Raw genomic sequence first — 25,802 nt, 5'->3', positions numbered from 1 at the left:
ATATACCTAACAAAAATTTGTAAATATTTTTATGATTTTTACTGGCAAGACTCACAGTCGGAAAATGTTTCACTGCTCTGTTGTCGTAATTGAGAGTTGTAGCTGTAATCCATATATGGTTCCTTTGTCTATGCAAGTTTTGTTTATATAGAGAGCTTTGGAAATTTGTAAAAAAATATATATTTTTATCCAATACCCACTGTGCATATGTATATTTAAAAGCAAAGAAATTGTAGAATATAAACTTTTAAGCTAATATTATTAGCTATTCAAAATGTTAACACACTGCAAAGCTATTTGCTATATAACTGTGTGCGCTGCAGCATTTAGTACAATTAAATAAATACAACAATCTGGCAGCACCGCACGCACTTTTGCCGCAGTCTCTCGCTCAAAATTTTACATGACCAGCACTGCTACCATTTTAGCTATATTTCCGTCAGAACTAGCTTTTTGAAAGGTCGCGGGAACTCTAATTTATTTCTTATTATTGTATAATTTTGGTGTAAAATCTGAGTATCGTCTAGTCAAACCTATTAAAATATCACATACAAATTACAAATTGATAAAATCGTGACAAAATAAACAACAAATGTACGAATACATAGGCATCACGATTCAGCTTCTTTTGGCTGCCTTTCTAGCTAAATCTAGCTATCTGTGCTCTGGCAAAATGGCAACGCTCACGACCAAAGCCAGCGCTTAACATTTAGTTCAGTTCAGCGAGTCGCGCCGTGCGGACGTTACGAACGCTTTAACAGAGGAGTGCGCTCGAATCGCGCGTTTTTTCAAACTCCGTTCAAAGAGTGCAAAGCACAATTAAATGAGCTTGAAACGCACACAAAAAGGAAACTAAAACAAATAGAGCTGTTTTAACATGCTGACAGAGTGATAAATAAATGTGTTTCTTGTTGTTTAAAGTGTAAATATACAAAAGCGCAGAAAAGTTTAACTCAAAACGTAAGCAAATAATTTAAAAAAAATATGAAATATTTAAAACATCAAAAATAAAGTTAAAATCGAGTATCAAAAGGTGCTAATGCGTAGCCTAAAACAAATACGCGATAAAATATAGATATATGTATATAGTGAGAGCTGTGTTTTTGCCAAAGTGCAAAATAATAGAGATAGAGTGAGAGAGAGAGAGAGAGAGAGAGAGAGTGAGAGAGAGAGAGAGGACGTGAAAGAGATAGAGATCTGTAGAGCTACAGGTGGTGACGAACACAACAATAAATTGTTTAGCTATAGGAATTCAAATGCAAACTCTATAAGACATAGATATTGAATGAGTGTAATATGAACATGTGTGTGTGTGTGTGTGTGTACGTGACGTCTATTGACAGCGCTCAATGTCGCATTTTAATCTAAATGCATTTTTTGGTGCTCTCAGGGAGACATAAACCCATATATATTATCATTACTTGAACCGCTATCTGTAACCTCTCTCGCTCCCTCTCTCACTATCTCTGTCTTTTTGTGGTATTGTTATCAAATTAATTTTCATTGATAAGTGACTTTAAAAAGTATCAATGTATGAGTGTGTGTGTGTGTGCGCTTTGAAGGTATTCCAGCGAATCGAGAGAACAAACACGGCCCGGCCAAGTTACCAGGCCGTGATTCATCGCATTTATGAATGTGAATAAAAGTTGTTTTGTTGTTGTTGTTGTCGTCTGTTGCTTTTGCTGTTATTGTGGTTAACTGTAGACTGCGTAAGCAGCTGACAGCAATGACTATCCACTAGCCAGGCTTAATCATCATCTGTGATCTGGCCAAAGTGTCTTGCAGATATTTTATTTGTATCTATTACACAGTATGACGTCTTCGTTTGTGTCTTGCTGCAGTTGCAGCCAATGACCCAGCTGCCAAAAAATAAAAACATATAAAGGCAAGAAACAATAAACGTATTTCAATACGCTAACACACATTTAAATACCCTTTCAATTAAGGCAATTATTACATTTCGCTTGAAAAGCTCAAGTTCTGTTTTGTTGCGATTGTTTCCATGAAAGCTAGCTGATATATTTCCCAGATGTTTAAAAGTTGTTCTTATATATATAAGGAATATACACATACATACATACATATTATATATAAATAAAACAAAACTCGACTGAGATAAAGGCAAATCTCGCCGGGGTCCAGGACTCGTTCGCTTGAGCGCCAGACGCCTTATCACGTAAAAAGAAAACAGCATGGGAGTGAGCGAGAGGCAGACATAGAGAGAGAAGAAGTTTTATTATTGATAAAGGCTTTACAAGTGCAAGTAAAGTTATTCAGAGATTAATTTACAAAGCATTCAATCGCCATGTATTTCAAATTAATTTCCATATCAGCTGTCATTGAAAAGGAATTTTATTAAATATTTTAATCTCTCTATCTCTCTATCGAAATTCAAACAAACATTTTTACTCAGACCTCAAACAAATCAATCGATTGTTAAAACTGATCATTGAATATATTTTATAAATAGCGTGACAAATACGTTATACCCTGTGTTAGGGCATGCCTAAGAGACTGTTCTGACGAGCTGGTTTCACGTCTTTGTATTTGTTTCTTGATTTTTTTGGCAGACAAGTTTTGAAAACAACTTTCTTAAACCGGTTTTGAGCAGAGGGAGGGCTTCAAAAAACAAACAGAGTACAAATTGAAGTGTGGTATTATCAAATGGTTCGAGCTCCCACTGAAACGACAAACAAATTTTCATTGATCCATGAGTCAGGCAAACATATGATTAGACACACAATTCTGTCAAAGATGTTATTACAGACAATGAGATCAACTTGTATTTCGTGTGGATCGATAGATGCTTCAGAAATTATATGTTCTATCTCATATAGCATCTTGATAACTGCTTTCCATTAATGAATATTTTAAATGTCAATGAAGGCAAAATATGTTTTCCATTCAAATAGTATCTCATTTGCTATCAAAGTTACTTTTCATATGCAAATTGTATCGAAATGTTTTTTTGTTTTTCTTTCATTGCAGTTACTTCGGTATTTCCATTGTAATTTGTATTGATGTAAGATAACCTTTCATTCATATTAAATCTCATTTTGAATGAAAATATTCCTTACATTGAGTTGTATCTCATTCCGAATTAAATATATTTACAACATACAATTTGTGTCTCAAGTCGAACTAAAGATACTATTTACATCGCATTTTTATATTCTGTATAGTCTTTTGTCTTCTTACTGGTTCCAAGTATCTCTACATACATACATCTACACAGATACATTCTACGTATAAATTGTATCTCACATACGATCTTCATGCTTCTACATATCAATCTATGAAATCAATCTGAAGGTATTAGAAATATGTATCGTCTAGAGAATCCAAATTTATCTGAATATATATGTACAATTTGTATCTCGTATCGAATCAAAGCTACTCTATATGTAATTCTTATTTATTTTGTGCCATCCTAAATACTTCGCTACACAAATTGTGAATTGTATCAATCATAGTATCACATTCAAATTGTATCTTTCTATCGATCAAATTGCAGCCCATTACGAATCAAAGATACATACTCACACAGCCAAACAGCCTCTTGCATGGCAATATGGAATCTTGAATCTCGTAGTGTGCGTCTTTTTGATCCAATTGGGTCAGCTGTGAAATTGCCTGCTGTGTCCGATTTGTTTATTAAATGCACGCTCTCGAGATCCACTTGCCCCATTTGTCCATTAGCCTCAGCTGCCACAGAACGTTAATTGCTGCCGCTGCATCAATCACTCCAGCTCTGTGGCAAATTGTTGTTGTTGGGGCTAGTGAAACTGCAGCCGCAACTAGTTGCAGCACTTGCCGCCGCAACGACTGTTAACTGCTTTGATAAGCGGGAAAATCAATAAAGCTCGAGTATTTACAGGGAAAAATGGCCAGCAGCAGCAAATTTTCACACCTTTTGCTGGGTGTTAGCGTAGCGTCTTAGCGTTTCCCGGTATCTTTGAACAATGTATCAAATGAATGCCAATTGCATTACACTGAACTCTAATACGCTACACTCGAGGCATATGCGCAGTTAACTGTACTTCGCCGCAATACAAAGCGAATGAATTTGCAAGCTGTGAACGTGGTTTGTAGAGTTTTGGGTAAGTGGATTTGCCTTTACAGGGCATAAATAATTAATTATACACCCAGTGAACATTGCTTGACAGTGGAATACCCTATTATCTGTTGTAAATGGAAAAATTGTTGATAAAAGATGATGAACAGTCGAAGGCAAAGGGTAAAGATAGTTATAGATGCTTATTCTGGAAATATTGTATATTCAAATTGCCTGATTTAGTTTGCATCTTGAAAAAGAGCAAAAGTTCTTAAAGTATTTTGGAATATCTGCTCTATATTATTTGGGAAACTTCTGAATTGTATTTAAAAGACTTTTCCCAATTGCGATATATGAAGATCAGATTCACTTGAATTCTAAATTAATATAAATAAATTTAAGAAAACAAGTCAAATCAGACTTTACTATACTTCAAATAAATAGCATAAATTTGTGTGGCTTTTTAAGTGCAGAGCATACCCCGCTCATTAAACAACCCGCATACAGGGTATTTTAAACGAGCTGCAGTTGGCAGAATAACATTTTTTTAGCCAGGCCATTGAGCTGTCCGAACGGTCAGCCTGGTGGGTGGCAATCGCCAAGGTGTGATTGTGTATGAGTGTGTGTGAGTGTGTATATTTGCGTGCATATACTGTTTAAGCCGAAAAACTTTAAGGTCTTAGCCATAACTCACACAAAGCCATTGGCTTTAAAGTCTTGCCTTTCACTTGGGCGAGAGAGAGAGAGCGGAAAGCTAGATGACTTTTCTTGCTATTCATTATGTTTATTTAGAAGTTTTCAAGTTTACCTCTTAGCCGGCACTCGCTGCTCGTAAATTTTCCGCAATGTGAAGAGCTTGGAGCCTTGGCACGCAGCTGCCTGCGAGCAACAGTAAGAATTTAATCTCATTGTAAAACAGATTTCCGCAGAAGACGCCAACCCTCTGCAGCTCGTATTTATTATTATTATGATTATTAAACTTGTATTATTTTTGTTGGAAATGCCTGTGAAATGCATTGCGTGCATTTTCCGTGACCCAAAAGCGCCAAAACATAATTAAATATTTACATCCAACAACATCAACAATCGAATGCAATTTCAACTTTTTCGATGCCATTGCCAATCGAAGGCGGGACTCAGAATTTGATGTGGAAGAGAAATATGTATATAAAAATAAACCCGCAAACCACTTGAAGATTATTTCAGACGTAATATTTGCGGCTGTTGCTGTTTACACACAACACAACAACAATATATGGCCGATATATAAATCGGGCAGCCTGCCAACAAATTGCCAACACAAATTGTTTGTATTGAAGCCAAAATAAACAAAGCTGTCTACAATAAAATACAATACTAATAAAAGCCACTTAAAAGTCGCGTCAACGAAATCGAAAGCTGGAAAAAAAAAACTAATTTAAAAATGTCATACTCAACGCTCAAGATTGAGGCGAATTTTACCAACGGAACAATTATATAAGCCACATTTGCTGAAAACCCCAAACGGTTTTACTATGAACATTTCCCTGGGTCTCTGACTCATGCACAAGTGAGGCCTATTTCTGTTACACTGCAAGAAATAGATGGTCTCATTTAAATTAAATTTATATATAAATTATGTTTTATAAAATTTCCACGAATTTCAATCCAAATAATGCTCTAAATTGCCCAAACTGTCCTATTTTTTCTAAGTATTGTTCTAACTTTGGGGACATAATTTAAGAGGAGTCAACTTAGACTAGCTTTACCAAACTCTTAGCGGCATATCTAATCAAAATGTTTATATATTTCTATGAACAAATATTATTTAATATATTGCTTATAATTCATTTTCTATACATAATTTTTTTCCTACACATTTTTAATATTTTTTTAAAATTTTCTTAGCTCAAATTAAGTTTTATTTGACTTCATTAAGACAGACTCACTTAAAGATCATATGTGTTGCCAAACACTTTTCTCTGTGTATCGTGGAGTGGAAATTTCACTTTTAATTCCGTTCGAAATACGCAACTTTCTTTGTAATTATGTAAAGAAATAAAACAAAACACAAACAAGATGCGGCTAATTTCCGTGTACTTACTCACAGATGCCCGCCCTTATCGAAACCCCAAAAATTTTGCTCTTGCTGCTGCTACTATTTTGCATTTCGGACTTTTTTTCTGGGCGACAATTTAAGTGCTCGTCTAACTACATATCTCTAAAAGTGCTTAGATAAGCAACGCATACGCAAAAACATTATATTCGACTGTTGCAAAACACATGTTAAGCAGGCTGATAAGCGCTGCGAGTGTATCTGCAAGATACAGTATCTTAAGCTCGCCCGCACTTGATGTGAGCCCGAAAGCAGGCGAAAACAAAACCTTATATAAACATATGTATGTATGCATATACACGCAGATATATAAATATGTATTCAAATGCCGGCCTTTATCGGGCTGCGTCTTGTGAGCAATTGGGCTGTAGGCGTGGCAGCTGTCCCGCTGTTTTTCTTGCCAATTTATCAAAATGCAAAGCGTGTTTGTTTTCCCAGTTGTTGTTTATGCATTTGTCTGCTAGATTAGCTGCGGCACTGGCGGTGCAATTGTTGTTGATCTTATTGTTCTTGTTGATATTGTTGTTGCTATTGTTGTTGTTGTTGGCAGCAAAGCGTTTGCACTTCAGCAATTGCAGCCATGTCGCGAAGCTGCAGCTCGCGCTCCTGTGGGCGTAAGCAAGCCAATAGATACATTGCACAATATCCAACAAACTCCCAACTAGTCCCACACCCGCTGCCAGCAGCTGTCAGCTGTTGTGCATGTGTGTGTGTGTGAGAGAGAGAGAGAGCAGGAGGGAGTGTCTGTGTGTGTATGTGGAGCTGCACTTGTTGGACCGCCCTCAAGGCGGAAATATGTCAACAGAGCCCACGCGACACGCTCCAACTAGCTTCACTTATTTCGGCTCATATATCACAATTAGTTGAGTTACATGTAACGTGGTCACCAAATATTGGGTCAAGCTTTAATAACAACAACAATAACAACAACAACATCGAATTGTTAGCTAGTTAGTTAATTAATTAACAATACTTAAGAAACATGTAGCTGACATATTTTGCAAGTATGACAATAAGTGTCATCGGCCCATTAGCAGATATTGAGTAGACAGCCCTAAGTTCTACTCTACATAAATTACACTAAAAAAACAAGTAAGAAGACTCTAGTCGAGACTGCTCGACTAGGAGATACCCTGAACCCTCCAAGCTGATATTCTTATCATTCTGCACTTCTTTTATTCACGCACACATACATTTACATGCATCCACCCTCACGCGCCGGCGCTCTGCTAACTGCGCAGTAAGCAGCGACTGCGCTTGGGCTGCGCTGCAGTTTGGGCAATAGTATGAGAATTTACTTGGTGAATAACTTCTTTTGTAAACATACGATCTTAATGAAACTTTCAGGGCGTAATTATATGGTCAAATGGTGTGTACATTCCAAAGCACAAGTCTCTAGTACTTGAAATACGTTTTTTATAAATTGGGGGCGAAGGGGGCGTGGTATCCAAAAGCTGTTGATTACAAAATGTTTGTATTCTACATATATATATACACAATAAATCTGAAGTCTCTACATCTAATAGTACTCCGATGAGGCTCAAAAAACAAAATCAATTTTTCGATTATTCTCGATAAAAAAGTTATCGGATGAGCTATCGAAAAAATAAAGCAAACTCGTACTGCGTATGGTATACACGAGTATGCACACAAAATTTCAGCTCTCTAGCTTTTATATCTTCTGAGATCTCGGCGTTCATACGGACGGACGGACGGACGGACGGACGGACGGACAGACGGACAGGGCTATATCGACTCAGCTCATCGTGCTGATCAAGAATATATATACTTTGTGGGGTCTGCGATGATTCCTTCTGCCTGTTACATACTTTTACACAAAAACATTATACCCTGATTTCCCATTTTCAATGGGTTCAGGGTATAAAAAGCAACTACACACAACAAAAATTCTTTGTATAAAAATAACTAGGCCTGGTTTACAGTGGATTAGGATGTGAAGTAATATATATGAAAATATAATTATAAAGCCTATACGAGAGTCATTTGATAAGCTGATCAATTATATGAGTAGAACAAGGTTATGTGTATAATACTAGACCTATGCATTTAAGTACATATACAAAGGTTCTTTGAATTAATATATGTATATATTAGAACACTTTTACCAATTTCTGTATATAATTACAAGTACTGTATAATAAACAAGCAAAAACTGTTTTATATTTGTGCACGACTCTAGTTTGGCAATATCAATTTAAAGAAAAACAAAATATGTTATAGTAAACCTATGTTTATACGATACATTTCTTGTTTATAAATTTCTATTATTGTTAATGATCTACTCAAGATCGCTTGTTTGCCATATAATATATGGCACAAGCGAAAAAAAATAAAAGCCTTTGACATACTGCATTAGATCAACATTGAAGAGCAGAGTAAACTAGACATAGCACTTATGTGCTATCAGAGACAAAACTTCCAATACTAATCAAATATATTTATTTTATATTTATTGACTAAATATATATCTTCCTTGTACTACTATCGAACCATTTTATTATGCCTTAAGTTTCTGTAGTTTCTGCTTCCATCACTTACAGCAACTACTTTCATTTTCTCTCAGTGCACGTATAGCTCTAATAAGATACGAAAATGTGGCGAACGTTACACTAATTGCTCTTTAGCTGACTTTACGCCCACAAAATGCGACTCTTGAGCACGAAACAAAAATTAGAAATAAAAAACTAATGAATTAGACAGGTCCTTCAGTATGGCATGTGTTTCCAGCTAATTTCGTCATCATCTGGGCCAGCACGCGAATAGCGTCATGGTCCAACATTTTCCCTTTTTTGCGGAACAGCCTAATGATAATGCTTAGAGCCCCAATTCAGAGTATAATTTAGTTCTTGAACTAGAATATGTCGTAAGCTAATTAAGAGAGCTGTAAATACGAAATTGGTATATATTTTTTATCCTTTCATGTCGGCATCTATATATAAGAAAGTAGATTATAGATATACAACTTACTCCCACAACCCGGAATTGTTTATATAACCCACTGAACTCAGCATGCGTAAGGCCTGAAATCAGCAGATTTGATATATGTACGGCTTCAGTTATACCAAATGCTAGATTAAGAATGTTCAACTCACTCCCATGTATTTTCTATTTTCCTGTGAACTCACTATCTATAAGAGTTATAAACATTCAATTGTATATGTGGTTTCTGACATATGTACATATGTCTTCGAGATATCCAACTCCCTCCCTCATCACTCGACATATGTAGTATGTGAAATTCAGTTAGCATTTGTGGCACGCTTCTTATCTAAGCAGGCATCTGCTGTTGGCACTTTCTCCATGTTTTCGCTGGTTTTTCCTTTTGGCCTCAGCTCATGCAGCTAAGTCCAAGCAACACAAATGCCCGCCCACTGCAGATCTTTGCCGATATGCAGCTACCTTTTTTTTCTCGAACAATTGACAATTGCTAAAGTTTGATTTATGCGCGAGCTTAGAGAACGCCCGCATGCTTCAGCTGTCTGTCAAATGGTTCAGGCCCATAAATTGGCTGAAACCACAGAAATCGTTTGTTGCCCCCAATTGTGAAAAATTTTCAATTTGCGTGCGTTGCACAGTTTGAATTTGTAATGAGCAGATATACCTCGCTGCCACGCCTGCTCCACCCGCCGCCAACTTTGCGCCTCCAGCAATTGCAAATGGTCGAAAATATATTTCCTCATATTTTTGGCTGCATTCATTTCATATTTTTTTTCTTTTTTTTTTTCTTTTGTTGGCTTTGGGCCAAGAATTTGCAGTTGTCGTTGTTTGTTTTTGTTTGCTTAAGCAGTTTTTGCAATTAAGTTCTTGCGCTTGCAATGGCAAAACAATTGAGATGGAAAGCCACTCGACTTTCCCACCCGCTCGCAAAGGTCATGAAGCAACAAAAAGCGACATAAATCTAAAATACAGTTGGCAAAATGCAGCTGAGAAAGCACTTGGCGAATAACCGAAGAATTTTCCTAAATTTTTATTACATGAAATTTAAAGTCTTTCTTATATGTAGAAGAATCTAAAAAGTATTGCTCAGTTATTTATGAGTTCTTGATGTTTTATGATCTGTGATCGATGCGCTTCACCCTTCAAATCAATCCCCAGTTATACATTCTAGCCCAGTTTTTCTCTCAGTATACCCTTAGTCTCAAGTATCCCACAGTAGAAAGAAACTCTGCAAAGAGGATAAATTCTGGCTATAAATTCTAGTCTTAGACAACTCTTCTCTCAGTGCAAAACTTGCGCTAGGATTCCAAAATAAAAGGCGAAATGTGGGACATGTTGTGCGAACAATTTCCTTTTGGAATCGTTAAGTCCGGAACATAAAATTCAATTCAAGACACAGAATGCGAAACAAATTTAGATTTTTACGCAGGGCCAAATGAAAAGAAATGGCCAATAGCAACAAGGGTCAGCGGATGCCACAATTTGTGGCAGTCAGGCACGTAGAGGTGTTTATTGTTGTTGTTTTTGCAACAACACCAACACCAACACCGGCAACCGCACGACAGCTACAAATCTGTTGCACATGCAACCTACCAAAGGCGGGGGACGCGAAGCGCCACAAAGTTTTCCATTTATTGGCCATAAAAAAAGCCAGCAAGCAAGCAAACTGTCAAAAAACTTAACCCATAAACAACAACAACTACAAAGCATGAAAATGCCAGGCGTTGATGGAACTGAAACATGCAACAATCTAAATTTAAATATATAAAGACATATATATTTCTTCCACATCGATTCAAAGAATTGAAACTATTTATTTCACCATTGCGAAATACGATTAATAACATGGGCTACACTGGAAAAAATAAATTTTTAACAATAATAAACACATATTGCTGAGAGAGAGAGAGTGAGTAATGGGTGCTATACTAGATGCCAGATAATGAGAAATATGATGAGTATACAAATTGTAAAATACAAGATATTTATACTATATGGATATAAACAAAATATGAATAAGGTAAAAACCGCATTTCAGCCACAAATAGAAATATCAAATATCATAATTTACTTAGCATATGCGAGGGTAGTTCAAAAGATTATGACAGAGAGAAACTGAAAAAAATTTGTAATATTTTGTAATATTCTCATAGTGCTGTTTATGTTTTTTGCATTTTGTTAGAATTAAAGTGAGTCAACCAAGCTTTAAAACATTAAAGAATATAAAGCATTTCTATCTCCATAAAACTCCTAAAAAAATTGAAAAAAAAAGTCTGCTAGCCAGAATATAGATCAAATTTTATAGCGTTGAGCTCACGTAACTGTTTCAATTTATTCCACAGCTCTAATAAAAAGATATGCAGTCAGAGGGGATATTAGCTCGACTTTACAAATGTACATATGTATCTACATACATACATATATACATGCTTATACATCCACAAACATACATATGTATATATCATATATATCAAGCTTACCCATATGCTTATTTGTATATATCCGCTATTAGAGTATCAAATGAAGCATTGTTCAATGAAATTGCGAACATGTATATACATATATGTATATACATACATACATACATACATATATATATCATAAAATATACATGCGAAGTTATTTGGTCGACAAACATCAATTCATATGCATTACGAGCAATTGAATTTATGCCTTCCAATAATTATATTCTATATGAAGAAGTGCGAAAAGTGTTAGATATGGATGGCACACCAACTACTAGGGGGAGTCCAGACATCATCAAAACCCGTTCAGTTGTCGCTTCACTGGGCCGCATTTCAATTAATACGCAAATATTGTCATTTATGTAAACAGATTTTCATGGCGAGGCATTTTCAATGAGTGTGTCTCTCTCTCTCTCACACACACACACACACGATTGTGATAAGCATGTGTTGGTTTGAACTGAGCCGAGGGTGAGCGCTCGAGCGTACCGCTCGTTTATGACGTCATCGACGGCGCAAACAAAACGCTCGTAAACATGAATGTTAAATATTTCCAATAATTTTCACCTAAGCAAAGATTATTTAAGGCACGCGAAAAAACAAGTTGAATCATGTCTGATTGAGCAAGAAATGAAATCACAAATCAAATAGCGATGGACAGCGGCTCCTGCGTGCGAAAGGGACGCAAATTAAATCCGCTGCAGTTGTCACTAATTGCGCTGAAGGCAGCAAACAATTGCGGCTGAGAGCTGGCCAGTGGGTAATTAGGCGGGGCTGGCCCATAGAGAGGGGAATACGAGGCTGTTAAAAATAGCCAACACGACACCAACAGCAGCAACAGCAACAACAACAACAGCAGCAACAACTCTGACAACAGCAATTGCTGCAGCAGCAGAAAAAAAAAGTAGCCAGAGGTATGCGTGAGCGCCCTTGAAAATGCAAAAGTGGGCGTGTCGCTATGGCAACTGCACGACAGCAAAAATAATAATAAAAACAAAAAAAAGCCCCAGTCGAACAGTTGAGGACAAGAGCAACAGTCGCCGCAGTCAATGTCCACGCTGCTAGCTAGCAACATGTTGCTAAGTGCTAGCCACATGCTGCCAGACACATTTCATAGAAGCAGCCGCTGTGGGCAAAATAAACCGATCCTAGCCAGTTATCATTATGCTCTCTACAGTGGGCAATGCGGCTGTGTGGCAGCCGTTGTTATTGGATACGAAAAATTTATATATTGAATATGAAATATATATGTAGCTTAGCTTTGTCTAGGAAAACAAATGAAATGTGTATGGAAGCATTGCTGTTAAGTTTAACAGTAGGCTGTTAAGTGTTTAGAGTTGTCTGTTAAGCGGGCATTAGAGCACAAATTATGTTGAGATTATATTATAATATGTATGTATGTATGTATATTTATTTTTTTTAAACTCACTGCATTATAATATTGCTTTCCTACGCGATTCACCTGAAGTTATGTATTTTATATTTCCAAGTTTTTTATGCATTGGGTTTATAAATATGTGTGTGGGTTTTTGTTTGTATGGAAGTATATATACATATATACATAAATATGAACTGGTCTCTATGTGTATATTCATAGATTCAAATATGTATGCATTGATGTATTTATACAGGTATATATGTATGTAACTGTGTATATTAGCATATGTAAATATTTGCTATTTGTATTTAAATTCTTCTTCTACGAAGCTCTCACTTCAATCAAACAGCAGCTGCAACAAAGATATATGACTTCATGTAATTATTATTCTCTCTTACCTAATAAAATATAAAATTTAATTTCTAATAGAGCTGTTGGCTTGCACAGCTCAAGCTAATCCACTGAAGTATCGAATTGAAAATGAAAATACCTATCCACAAAAGCCAATTGCTTTCGAAAGCTAACCGGTTTTTATACGGTCCCTTTTACGAGCGTAATCCTCTTAAACGTGTACATTTGAAACGTCAGTTTGGCTGCAGAGCATCTGCTTGGCATGTACAAGCGTCTTGCTCTCTGGCCTGCCATTAACTAAGTGCTTGCTCGCATCATGGTTAAGCGATTAAACTTGTCCCTTCAATTCGAGCTGTCAATATTTGCAAGTGTAAGTGCCTGCAATGTCACTCAGGTGACTACGATAGATCGAGCACATTAATTAGATGTTAGCGAGCTAGAGATGACGCATGGATTCCTTATGTCCTGCTGTCGTTGACAAAGATGAATGCCCTTGTTTGCCGTCTGTTTGGCAGCCCAAAAAGACAATTAGCCAACAAGTTGGCTAGGCTTAAATGTCAGCACACCGCCCCCATATGCTGGCGCGCCATTCTGCTGATTAGTCTCTGGGTGTGTTCCCAGCGGGACAAATGTGAAATTCCTGTGAAATTCCTGTCTATATGACCACTTGTTGTCAACTGAAGCAGATGTGGCGTGTGGGCGGGTCGGGGTGGGTGTTTGGCTTGTCTGTGAGTATGTATTACAAGCATATTTATGGCTCGGCCACCCGCCATAAACAGAGCCAATTGTCAGTTGTATGTGTGTGTTTTAGTCAGCATGTTTAATTGTGCATGTTTCGTTGTTATTTAGTGCGCCGCATGTCGCCGGCCACCCCCTCAGAGCTATGTATGGCGGTTGTTCTTGTTCCACATTTCACTGATCTGGTATCACTGTGGATATCGCTTCTAGCGGATGTCTATTGTAATATTTTGTGTAACACTGTGCGTATGCGTAACGCACAGAGCTATGTTGATGCGTGAGCGCTCTCTCTCTCTCTCTCTCTCTCTCTCTCAATATCTACTCTCTGTTGATGTCTTTCTCTCTATTGCTCAGACACAATTTGTTTTTGTTTATGCGCATAAATACGATATACTGAAGCTGCGATAATACCAAACGTTTCAGATTAAGAGTTCAGCGTCCATAAAGAAAGAAGCACAAACAAAAATTCTGTGATATTACAATTATTTTATCAACAAAAACAGCTACCAGCTTCAATTCAATTTGAGCTTCGAGATGCCAGTCGTAAATTGCTTGAAGATTGAGCATTCAGTTGGGCTGGAGAGATTGCGCGCAGCGTTCGAAACGGAAATCGTCCGGCTATTGTGAATGGGTATAGAATGTTGTGATTTAAAGTCTACACAAATTACAAATTAATAGTCATAATAAACAATTACAAAAAAAAAAGTTTTTACTCATCATAAGTAAAAAAAATATAATATATATATATATACAAATTAATGGGTTCAGTGTATAAAACATTGTGCTCAGTGTGAAAAAAAAATTATGAATAAATTTTTAAATACTGAAAAAGTTGTATTTATTTTTTAATACACCAGAAATTAAAATCATTTATTAAAAACTAAACAAAACTAAAAATTTAACAAAAATAAATAAATCAAATAAAATATTACCAAAGTCTTATTTATTTTTTTATACTTTTTATTATTATATATATCAGAGACTAAAATCGTTTATTTTCGTAATAAACTAAAAGTTAAACAAATTCATTTCTTGCAGTGCACTCAGGGTAATTCGTGATAACAATGAAGTACTACAGCCAGATATCTTAAATATATATTCAAATATATACAAACAGAAAAGAAAACAAAAACAACAATTCAAAAATAAAACTTAACATAATTGATTAACATTATCAAAATGCGGAAACTCTTGCTGCTCTGCCTCATTGGAATCTCATGTTTTCATTACAATCAAGCATGTAAGTAACAATTTGCTGTTTACGCAATAATAAAAATATATATGTACATATATAAAGTATAAAATATATGATTCTCAGAAAATTTGCATTACAGGATAAAAAATATATATGTATGTATATGTGTTACCATTTAATCCGGAGTAGAGCGTTTGGTTTGAATACATTTCTGAGAAGTGATAAGTGCCATAAATTCTATTCCATATACATATGTATATATAAATAACTTTTGACTGCATAACAGAAGCTTAGCTTTAGATCTGTGGGCATGCCAGAACCCAGCTAGCATACAGGGTATTCTTAGTTGAAACGATTTAAATGATGGCCATGAAATATTTAGCGCAAGCAATTCACACAATTAAAATATGAGTAGTATATACATATGTGTATGCATATGCATATATAAACTCTGACATATATATCATGTGTCTATATGGCGTCTCTCTTTCTCTCTCTCTCTCTCTCTCTCTTTCTCTCGCTCTATATATAAATATATTATATGAGTATTTATTCCATACAATGATGATCGCACAGGCCTTTGCTTCTTGTCTTCCTTATAATTTATGATCCACGCTCGATCGCCTCATCCAGCCAGCTTCCAATCATCCAATCTCTATGGAGTCTTAAGTGAATTTCTAGACACAATTGTGAACTTCGAACGATCGTTGATAAGCGAATGTCTTCTCTCTTCGCTCTTCATTTTCGGAAATGGCGCCGACCATTAAAACGATCGAGCATATCCCATTAAAGTGTCACTCATAAAATATAATATGTTCCATTATTTACCACAAGCGAGTCTATTAAGTAGTACTTCATATCTGGGGCGTATTGCTCGCACGCTCAGCCCAACGAAACAAGCTGCCGTGATATGACTTAGATTGTTTCTTATCCGAAACTGTTGTGCCTCAAGTAGCTATGTGATCACTAAATATCTGTATAATATTTTTGTCTACACTCTGTTTGCTCTTGTTTCAAGTCGTCCTTACCTTAGAAAAATTAATTTTCTAATAGTGCAGATATTACATCAACCCTGTATACTTGTATTTACTTCGCGAACAGCGAATACAATTCAAGAGCTTAATGCTATCAACAGTCCTCCATTTAGTTATCGCCAGTAAAAAATCATTGACTTCATAAGGAAGCATAATACACAGAATATAAAATATTGTATTTATGTCTATATATACATATATATGTTTATTTCAAATGACGGACTCTATATGGAAGATAGAGAATGACAATGCAGCTGATAATTATTTAGCAGGAGGTAGCTAAACAGCTTCAATATATTTAAGTTAAATATATGGAAATTATAGAGACTTAGCTTATATTGAGATAAATCCTGAGGTAGACGACAAAAGTGAGAGAGAGAGAGAGAGAGAGAGAGAGAGAGAGAGAGAGAGAGAGAGAGAGAGAGAGAGAGAGAGACGTATCAGAAAGAAAAAGAGAAGGAACATTGGAACTGAGAGAGTAAAAGAAGGAAAAAAAGAGATAGAAAACTCAAGTGAGACAGAGAGAGAGGAAGAGATTGTTACATTCATAGTCTTAAAGTACCAGCAGATACCACTAGATTACATCTTCCCCTAAGACCGAAGAGATAACATCTCACATCTCACATCATTCCCGGTACATATATTGTTATAGTTAAAGCAAAGTTCATTTCGGTTTAAATAAGTATGGTATACCAGATGCATAAACTGACATTTGATCTCAAATTTTTCTCGCTAGTGCCCCGTCCACAAAGTCACCTCGAGGGTAATGACATACCCTATACTTGTGGCGGCGAGTTTGGTGTGCCGCTTATAACGCCCTGCAAGGACTCCCTTAAACTACAAGTTGGCACAACATACACTCTGCAATGTGAGGCCAGCGAACCCATCGAATGGTGGAGCAGCCACGACGGATTGAAACAAGGTGAACCCTTTGAGAACATTGAAGATCCACAACGTCCATTTGGCAATAGGCTCGTATTGGAGGAGGTCACAGTCGATAATGTGTCCGCCTATTATTGCATCAAATCCTCGTCGGCGCCCGATCAGATGAACTGGTCGGAGGAGGAGCTCGTCAGTTTGGTCAACGAAGACGAGGCCAGCACCATTTATGTGTTTGTGAATGACACGAAAAATTTGCTGGTAGCGCAGGAGCCAATCATTTATGCTCGGCAATACTCTGAGGTGATAATACCCTGTAAGCCAACCATGCCCGAGACGGAGGTGATGCTAACGTTCAACGGTGAAGTGAGTATTTAACGGGAAATATGTATATTCTATCTGTGCTTATCAATTCACACGCTTCTCAAACATGTTTATTCGTCATTCATCTCGGCGAGCAGATAGGTAAAATAAGCTCAAGTACGGCCTCTCAAAGCCGACATGATTTCTACAATAATTCTAATTATGACCCCAAGGTGGGGTTCACACTATATTTCATAACTGACAAAATACCGCCCTCCTGGAAATGCAAAGCGGCTAACACGGACTACAATGTTAACATACACTACCAAAGTATGTGTAATTATTTATAATCGATAAACGATAGACATATGTATTTAGTCAGTTCCATATTATATTTGCGTTCATCTGTACATATTACATATTCGTAAATGAATATAGATATATATATATATTTAGACATCTCTAAAGTATAACATCAACAATCGAAATTGTAGATCGAAGATTTCAAAATGTTGCTTTGTTAGGTTATCGTGGATGATCGATGAATCGATAGGATCGAAATTGTCAATTAAAGCTTTTCTCTGCCCTCATAACTCGCATCTCTCGCATCTCTTACCTAACATGTCTGATATACCTGACTATAATCATCAAATAAATCAATATATATATTATCCGTAGACATTTTCCAGTGAGAATACCGGTCGATATGATCCGAAACGAGGTTTTGTTATCGAAATACGCAGCGTTACCGATGGCGGTGAATATTATTGCGAGCCCAAAATCCCCTCGCCGGATAATGAAGAGGAAAGCACGCTCATTGTTGTGCGCTTTATTGGTAACGGTCATATTGATAGTGAGTTTTTGCACCCCAAAGTTTGTGATTTGTGATTTTCCGTCCATATATGTGTCGTAAATATTGCTTTATATTTAAAAACAAAACCTAGAAAATTCTTCTATTATTCTAAACTTTCCAAGAGGCTTTCGGATTTGCACCTATGGCTATGGGTCTAAGATCTTACAACAGTGCAATCAAAATTTTTTATTAATCACATACCCAAAAGAGCGCACACACACAAATACACACACGCACACATAAGTACAGTTGACACACGGTAGTTGTTGAAAATAAAACTGTAATTGCTTTTTAGATGTGGGACTATGTGTGATATTTACATTTTTAAACATATCAATCGGCCTCTATGTCTCTCTCTTTCTATCTGTCTTTTTATATAATTATGTTTCAATAACTGTCTTATTAATATGCTAACACATTCTCAGCATTCGGATTGGACAAAAATACTTTGGTGCAGACTGAGATGTTAACTAACATAACGCACGACGATTTAAAGGTTATGATTCTCGCCGATGAGTCCATCAATGTTACTAACAGAGCCAACGATATCGTTGCAATAACAAATGGTGCTGGGCATGTTGATAGCGATATCGATAGCGATAACGATATCCATGTCGATATCGATATTGATATTCAGAACGATACCGATAACACGGTAGCCTATGATATCCCCGACTTTGACTTTGACTCATCCTCGTTAACATCATCCTCGCCCTACTCCTCATCATCGTCGTCTGCCCCGCAGCGTCCTAAGCGCAGCTACACGATGTTGGCCCCGATGAAACCTTTGCCCTCAAGGCAACCAAAAGGGCGTAAGTGTTGCGGTTGTCCCTTGTTGTCTTGTTGCCTCTGAATGTCCTGCATAATGTTTTCATTTCTGTTTTGTGTTATTTTTGTTCGCTTTTGGATTACTTGCATTATTTTTTATTGTCGCTTGTTGTTAATTACTAATTATTTTTTGAATTTGCTATTAATGGTGCTTTGCATTTGTATATTAGCTAATTGTTAACACTTTAGCTTTAGTTCTTAACGCCTGTATGAGTATTACACTAACTCCTCTAAATCCTCCCCCGCTAACCCACTGCATGTAAATGTACAAATGCTTGCGTCACTTTATCTAACTGTAAATATCCTTCAATAACGTAATCCTCCTCTCTGCGTGCACAACAGAAGCGAGCGATCGCCTCAACAAGCCCGTCATCACCTCAACGTCTCGTGGCTATGTCTACGAGGGTGAAACATTTGAGCTGGTCTGCGAGCTGTCTGCCCCGCACGGCGTTGTCTACGATATGCAGTGGATTATTCCGGAAAAAGTGGACAAGGTAAGTGTTTAAATAGATCTATTCGGGTTGATTAATTGTAAAATAAAATCTGTTCAATGTTTCCTTAGCTCCGCTATACCAACACCACTCCGAAATTTGACGATAATGTGAAGAATCACACCTATCAGGTGGGCCGCAGTACCATGACCGTGCGAGATGCCAAGCTTACTGATAACGGTGTCTACAAGTGTGTCGTGCGCGACTCACATGTCACGCAGTTCGGCTCCTACGGGATGCATGTTATGCGTGAGTGACATTTCGATTGGCGATTTTAAAAACAAGTATAGAACTGGTTTTGTATTTACCTTTTTATGTGTATTTTTGCAACCATAACAGAGCCGAACTCCAGCTATCTGAAAGTGTCAGAGCCCTCCAAACACTATACAGTGCTCGAGCATGCGAACCGCACTATACAAATGACGGCCAACTTTGAGGGCTTTCCGCAGCCCACATTCAAGTGGTACAAACCGAATGGCATTGAGGTCTGGGACACCGAACCGAACTTCAAGATCCTCGCAACAGAGTCCAGCACAACGCTGAAAATACTTAACGCACAGCTCGAGGACAGCGGCACCTATACGCTGAAAGGAACGAATGGAGTGGATGCCAAGCAGCTGGACTTTAATGTTAGCGTCATCTCGGGACCTGTTCTCAGCATGAATGATGTCTATGTGGTGGCTGGCGAGGAAGCACATCTCAACTGCAGCGTCAAAGCCTATCCACCTGCTGTTGTCACATTTATGTTCAAGGCCTGTCGCCTAAAGCCGCGCTGGCCCGAGTGTGAGCAAGCATCGCAAAACTTTAGTGTAAGTATTTAGTAAATTAGCAATTCATTTAGTAGTTAATCCATAGTAGACGAATCCATACGTAAAAACCTTTCAAGCTGACTAAACCGCTCCTACTCCATAGCAGATAGTTCCTAACAATGTCCTAAAAAATTAGAGAATTCTTTGATTAATATAAATAAATAATAATAATCTATAGTAATTTTTAACTAATTTCATTTGATTGTTTAATATGCTAAACATATTTATAAAATGTATATATGTATGATATTCAATTTGAAACATTCAATTTGATAAATAATCTTTTATTTGTATTTTGCTCCCAACTTGCTCTGCACAAATGAAATTAAAATTCAGTCCAAAGAGGTCCAGGAAATATATCAGGTACTCGGTTTGTTCAGATTGATTATTAAGCTAAAAATTTCTAAGATTTTTAATTATCTATTAATATTAGTAATCTTAAGAATTAAATATGCCATTAATTCAAAAGAATTTGTTAGAATCCAAAATTTCCATAATAAACTGTTAAAGGCTGCGGCTGCAGTTAAGCACCAATACTGAGTCGTTTAACAGTGATGTTTAAACTAACAGTTAACAGTTGCTGCTGTCGGCTGCATAGCTGCTGCTGCTGCTGCTGCTGTAATGTAAAGACTACTGCCACTGTTAAAAAACTCTTGTGAACAGTTTCAAACATTGCAAATCTTAGCTTAAGTAAAGTAGAAAGTTTTAATATTGCTATATTCAAATAAAATCATGACATATAAAACTTTTTTACCAGTATAAGACAAACACTCGTCCGGGCCAGTTGAGTATCGAGAATATACACGAGGCGATCTTTACGCCGGATAAACCAGGAATTATCATATGCGTCGCTCAGAATCTAATCGACAATAAGCCGATGACATCACAAACCCGGGCACATGTGTTTCTGGGCAACGTTGCACAGAACATTAGTATATCTGGCCTGGATCCAAACCGTAAGATAGCCAAGGGTGATGAGGAGACGTTCACCTGCTCTGCTCTGGCCTATCACTTCGATGGCAATCTGGAATGGTATCACGATGGAGAGCAAGTGGTGGCCAGTCCAGGTAAGTGATTTGCATACAACATTAATTGGTTGATTGATTGACTAACTAATTGTGAATCGGTTTGAAGGTATTGAGGTGGAGATGAACACCACGGAATATTCGTATACGAAGACACTGAAGTTCCATGCCATAGCCGACCAGGATCGCGGCACGTACGAATGCCGTGCGCATTATATCAATAATCCAGATCTGTACGATAGTCGTGAGATCGATGTCTACGTACACGATCCAAAAGCTCCCCAATGGTCGTACACAAATCTCAATGCCAACTCTAAGATCGAACGAAATTTGGGCGATTCCCTGATCCTCGAGTGCAAATCGAAAGCAGTGCCACAGGCAAAGGTCTACTGGTACAAGGACGATGTCGAGCTATTCGAGACGAATCGCACACACATTGTCGAGGATGGCACCAAGCTATTGATACCCCATCTGTATCCCTCGCACGATGGCAACTACCGCTGTGTGGTCTCCAATCGCTTGGGCAGCATCGAAAACTCGGTCAAGGTCATCATTGCTAGTAAGTGTGAATCTTTGTAGACAACTAGGTGTCTAGATACATACATATACTATTTACCCCATTCCATAGATATGCCTGGCATGAGCAAAGCTTGGATTTGGTTCACTGTCATCTTCTTTTTGATTCTGATTGCCCTCTGCATTTTCCTGGGCATACGCTATCGACAGGAGCGCCGGCATCATTTGGCCTTGAAGGCCGCTGGACTAGCCAACTTTGTTGAGGGCGATGTGGAGCAGATCAACCCGGCTCTGTCGCTGGATGAGCAAGCGGAACTGCTGCCCTATGACTCTAAATTTGAGTTTGCGCGTGAAAAATTAAAGCTGGGCAAGCAGCTGGGAGCTGGCGCCTTTGGCGTCGTGCTGAAGGGCGAGGCGGAGGGCATACGAAATGATGAACCAGTCACCACGGTGGCCGTCAAAATGGTGAAACGCACGGCAGATGCGGAAGTGGTGCGCGCCCTGGTCTCTGAGCTAAAGATTATGGTCTATCTGGGACAGCATTTGAATGTTGTGAATCTCTTGGGCGCTGTTACCAAAAACATAGCAAAGCGTAAGTCATAGAATTTCTAGGCCTAGAAGCTTAATATATGTATTTATACATAATATTCAATAATTAACTGTTTATCACCTTGGCAGGTGAACTGATGGTCATCGTGGAGTATTGTCGCTTTGGAAATGTACAAAACTTTTTGCTGCGCAATCGCAAGTGCTTTATCAATCAGATTAATCCTATTAACGATCGCATCGATCCTACCATCATGACGCAACGAATCTCAGACAACTTCGATCTGCACCGGTAAGTGACAAATTAAAAGTGCATGTTAACATTTAACATTCAGGCAATCGCTAATGTCAACTAACATTGTTCTAATTTTCCTGTTAACTAACATTGTTCTCGTTCTGCTGCAACGCGTGCTAACAAATGCTCTTAACTATTACGAAACCCAATTCACTAACTAATTACAACAATCAAATTTCCTTAAAATATACACACACACATCTATACAAATGTATATATACATCTATATATATACACCCACACATACGCACGCGCGCGCGCTTGTGCCTGTGGTTTATGGTCTACTATTCCTCTCTGCACTCTGCTCTGAACCTGCTAAATGTGTCTGTGTTGTGCACCCACTATGTATATTAACCAGTGATGGTGGTGTTGGTGGTGGTGTTAGTGGTGGCTTGAAATATGCTAACGTCGGTTTCCCGAACCATCCATATATCAATCACATGAACTCCGTAAACAACAACTATACGCACCATAATCGCAGAAACTCCGACAACGATCCACGCTCGGGCACACGTGCCGGCCGCACTGTAACAGGTGGCTCCACCTACGATCGTCAAATGGACACCTGTGCCACAGAGGCAACTGTGATGACCACAGTTCCAGAGGGTAAGCTTACTACTATTACCTTTATTCCATAACTCTATATAAAAATATCTTGTCTGTTTTTTTTTTTTTTTAAGATGATCACGTCATGTCCAATAATTCAATTCAACCCGCCTGGCGTTCAAACTATAAAACAGACTCCACCGAAGCGATGTCTGTGACCACCACCGACCTGATTAGTTGGGCCTTCCAGGTGGCTCGCGGCATGGATTACCTCTCCTCGAAGAAGGTGCTCCATGGCGATCTTGCAGCACGTAATATTCTGCTCTGTGAAGATAATGTGGTCAAGATTTGTGACTTTGGTCTGGCACGTTCCATGTACAGAGGAGATAACTATAAGAAACAAGGTTAGATCAATCAAATTACTTAACTTTAAATTTTGAACTATAACCCATTCGATTGTAAATTACAGAGAGCGGTAAATTGCCCATCAAATGGTTGGCGTTGGAATCGCTCAGCGATCATGTCTTTAGCACCTACAGCGATGTCTGGTCCTTTGGCATTGTGCTCTGGGAGCTATTTTCGCTATCGAAGGTGCCCTATCCAGGCATCGATCCCAATCAGGAGCTGTTCAACAAGCTAAACGATGGCTATCGCATGGAGAAGCCGCCCTATGCCAATCAGGAGATCTACGAAATAATGCTCGAGTGTTGGAGAAAGAGGTAAATTAAATGAAAAAGTAAATTTTATAATGATCTGCTTTAATTGAAACCTTTTGCAATTTGCTTAGTCCCGAAAGTCGACCTTTGTTCAATGTATTGGAAAGACGTTTTGCCGACATGCTAGGCGAGGATGTGGCCAATGTAAGTGGGATGTCTACAAGAAATGCTATTTGATTTACTAAGAGAATCTTATTTGGATAATTGCAGCATTATCTTGACCTTAATGATCCCTATATGCGCTCAAATACAGAATATATGAAAAACCGGCCCACCGACTATTTGTCACTGATGGGCGCGCCGGACGACTTTGCTCCAGCGGCGCCACGCTATGTCAATGGACACATAGTGCCAAAGATAAGTAAGTACTTGCTAAATGCTCGCTTGGATGTGGATGTAACTAACTAAACCGCACACTCACACAACCAACCAACAACCCACCCACCCACACGTTCACACACATGTTCACACTAACAGGAATTGAAGAATCATCCGATGATTATCTACAAATGAATACAGAGAACAGCACCGCCATCTTTTCACCCACGCGCCCCAAAGGCGATGCCGACTTAGCCGATTTGCCAGCCATAGACACAAACGAAACCTCTTTCACGTTCCCAGATACTAATCGCACAGTGGGCCAACAGCATTCGCCAACGCTGGCGAACAATATGGACAGTAGTATAAATAAGCCGGTGCGGCGCAAGAACGGATTGCCGACAACAGTGGATGCAGCTGATCGGGCACCCGAGGAGATACCCATGCTGCATCGCGTCTCCACATCGGATGGCGAGGAACGGAACAGTCCGGAGCAATCGCGAAGATTTCCCCAACAGTATGTGAATGCCACGCCCACGCCCTCGCCGCGACATCACATCGAGACTGCGCTGAATGGCAGCAGCGGCGACAACTACGTTAATGTAAAGCCGCCGCGCAAGAATCTGCCGAACAAATCAGCAGGAGGCAGCACAGACGCCTTCTCCAATCCCAGCTACCAGCCGTTGAATGTGGTAAACGAGAAAGAAGAGCGGAGATATTAAAACCAAGCATAGCATATGTAGAAGATATTAAATTAAACTATGCTACCTAGTGGCATGAGATACATATATAAATATAATGTATAGTATAGATTGATATAGTTGTTTAGAATTCACTCAACCCATATTGCCTAGTGTTTAGTTTCCGCATTTCGTATATACATACACACATGTGCATATACATACTATTAAGTTATAATACGACTTATTTTACTCTAAAGTTACAATATTTTCTAAGAATGAATATATACAGATGTATGTATGTTGTCTATGTATGTATATGCTTGACATAAGTTCAATGATAATTGTATGCGAATAATACGTAGTATGTATATATATTTAACTCATTTTAACTGTTAATCAAATAAGAAACGAAAAATGTATAACAAATTATTGTCAAGTCATAAGAGATTAGAGATTACTTATGTATGTAAAACATTTCTTTGCTTATATATTATCCATAACAGCTTAAGTTATAAACGATATTTAAGTGATTTTTTATTTATTTAAGCAGGCTTATTTAACTAAACTTCTTTTCTATTTTAAATGTTTATATAACTTCTTTGTTCATGAACATTTATCTGCTTAATAATTAAGTGCTAAAATTTTAAAAGCACTTTCAAATTTGTTTTTGTGCAACTGCTGCTAGAATGGAAAAATCTGTTTGGATTTTTGAGCCAAAAAATAATT

The 25,802-nt window shown here is 37.8% G+C and overlaps 1 protein-coding gene across 11 annotated transcripts; it reads left to right on the top strand.

The window, feature by feature from the left end:
• The first annotated feature begins 697 nt into the window (after positions 1–697).
• Pvr (PDGF- and VEGF-receptor related) lies at positions 698–25,311 on the top strand. Of its 11 annotated transcripts, none has more exons than XM_030386522.2 (19): positions 698–960; positions 15,087–15,279; positions 17,005–17,513; positions 18,129–18,303; positions 18,729–19,115; positions 19,474–19,625; positions 19,694–19,871; positions 19,962–20,431; positions 20,768–20,794; positions 21,189–21,498; positions 21,566–22,015; positions 22,085–22,564; positions 22,651–22,810; positions 23,172–23,419; positions 23,494–23,763; positions 23,829–24,078; positions 24,147–24,219; positions 24,286–24,436; positions 24,697–25,311. In XM_030386522.2, exons 2-19 carry the CDS (start codon positions 15,219–15,221, stop codon positions 25,113–25,115), a joined length of 4,770 nt encoding a protein of 1,589 aa, XP_030242382.1. In that variant the 5' UTR covers positions 698–960; positions 15,087–15,218; the 3' UTR covers positions 25,116–25,311. The 11 variants fall into 11 exon arrangements, with proteins under 11 accessions (XP_030242382.1, XP_089113933.1, XP_030242379.1 ...); XM_089257807.1 differs by lacking the exon at positions 18,129–18,303 and adding an exon at positions 17,609–17,780 and having other exon boundaries at positions 24,553–25,311; XM_030386519.2 differs by having other exon boundaries at positions 18,129–18,285; positions 24,553–25,309.
• Positions 25,312–25,802: the final 491 nt, after the last annotated feature.

The sequence above is a fragment of the Drosophila navojoa genome, chromosome 3 (genome assembly GCF_054131105.1).
Source record: "Drosophila navojoa isolate 15081-1374.11 chromosome 3, UAZ_NAV_1.0, whole genome shotgun sequence".
NCBI classification, from domain to species: Eukaryota; Metazoa; Arthropoda; class Insecta; order Diptera; family Drosophilidae; genus Drosophila; species Drosophila navojoa.
The sequence above is the reverse complement of the archived record's forward strand: the minus strand, read 5'-3'. Positions and strand labels throughout refer to the sequence as shown.

Bases quoted from the DNA above. Each gene is read 5' to 3' on its own strand.
- Pvr (XM_030386518.2), top strand. From the start codon at position 15,219: ATGCGGAAACTCTTGCTGCTCTGCCTCATTGGAATCTCATGTTTTCAT. The intron at 15,280-17,004 runs GTAAGTAACAAT...TTTTCTCGCTAG, and splicing joins TTTTCATTACAATCAAGCAT to TGCCCCGTCCACAAAGTCAC. The intron at 19,626-19,693 runs GTAAGTGTTTAA...ATGTTTCCTTAG, and splicing joins TTCCGGAAAAAGTGGACAAG to CTCCGCTATACCAACACCAC.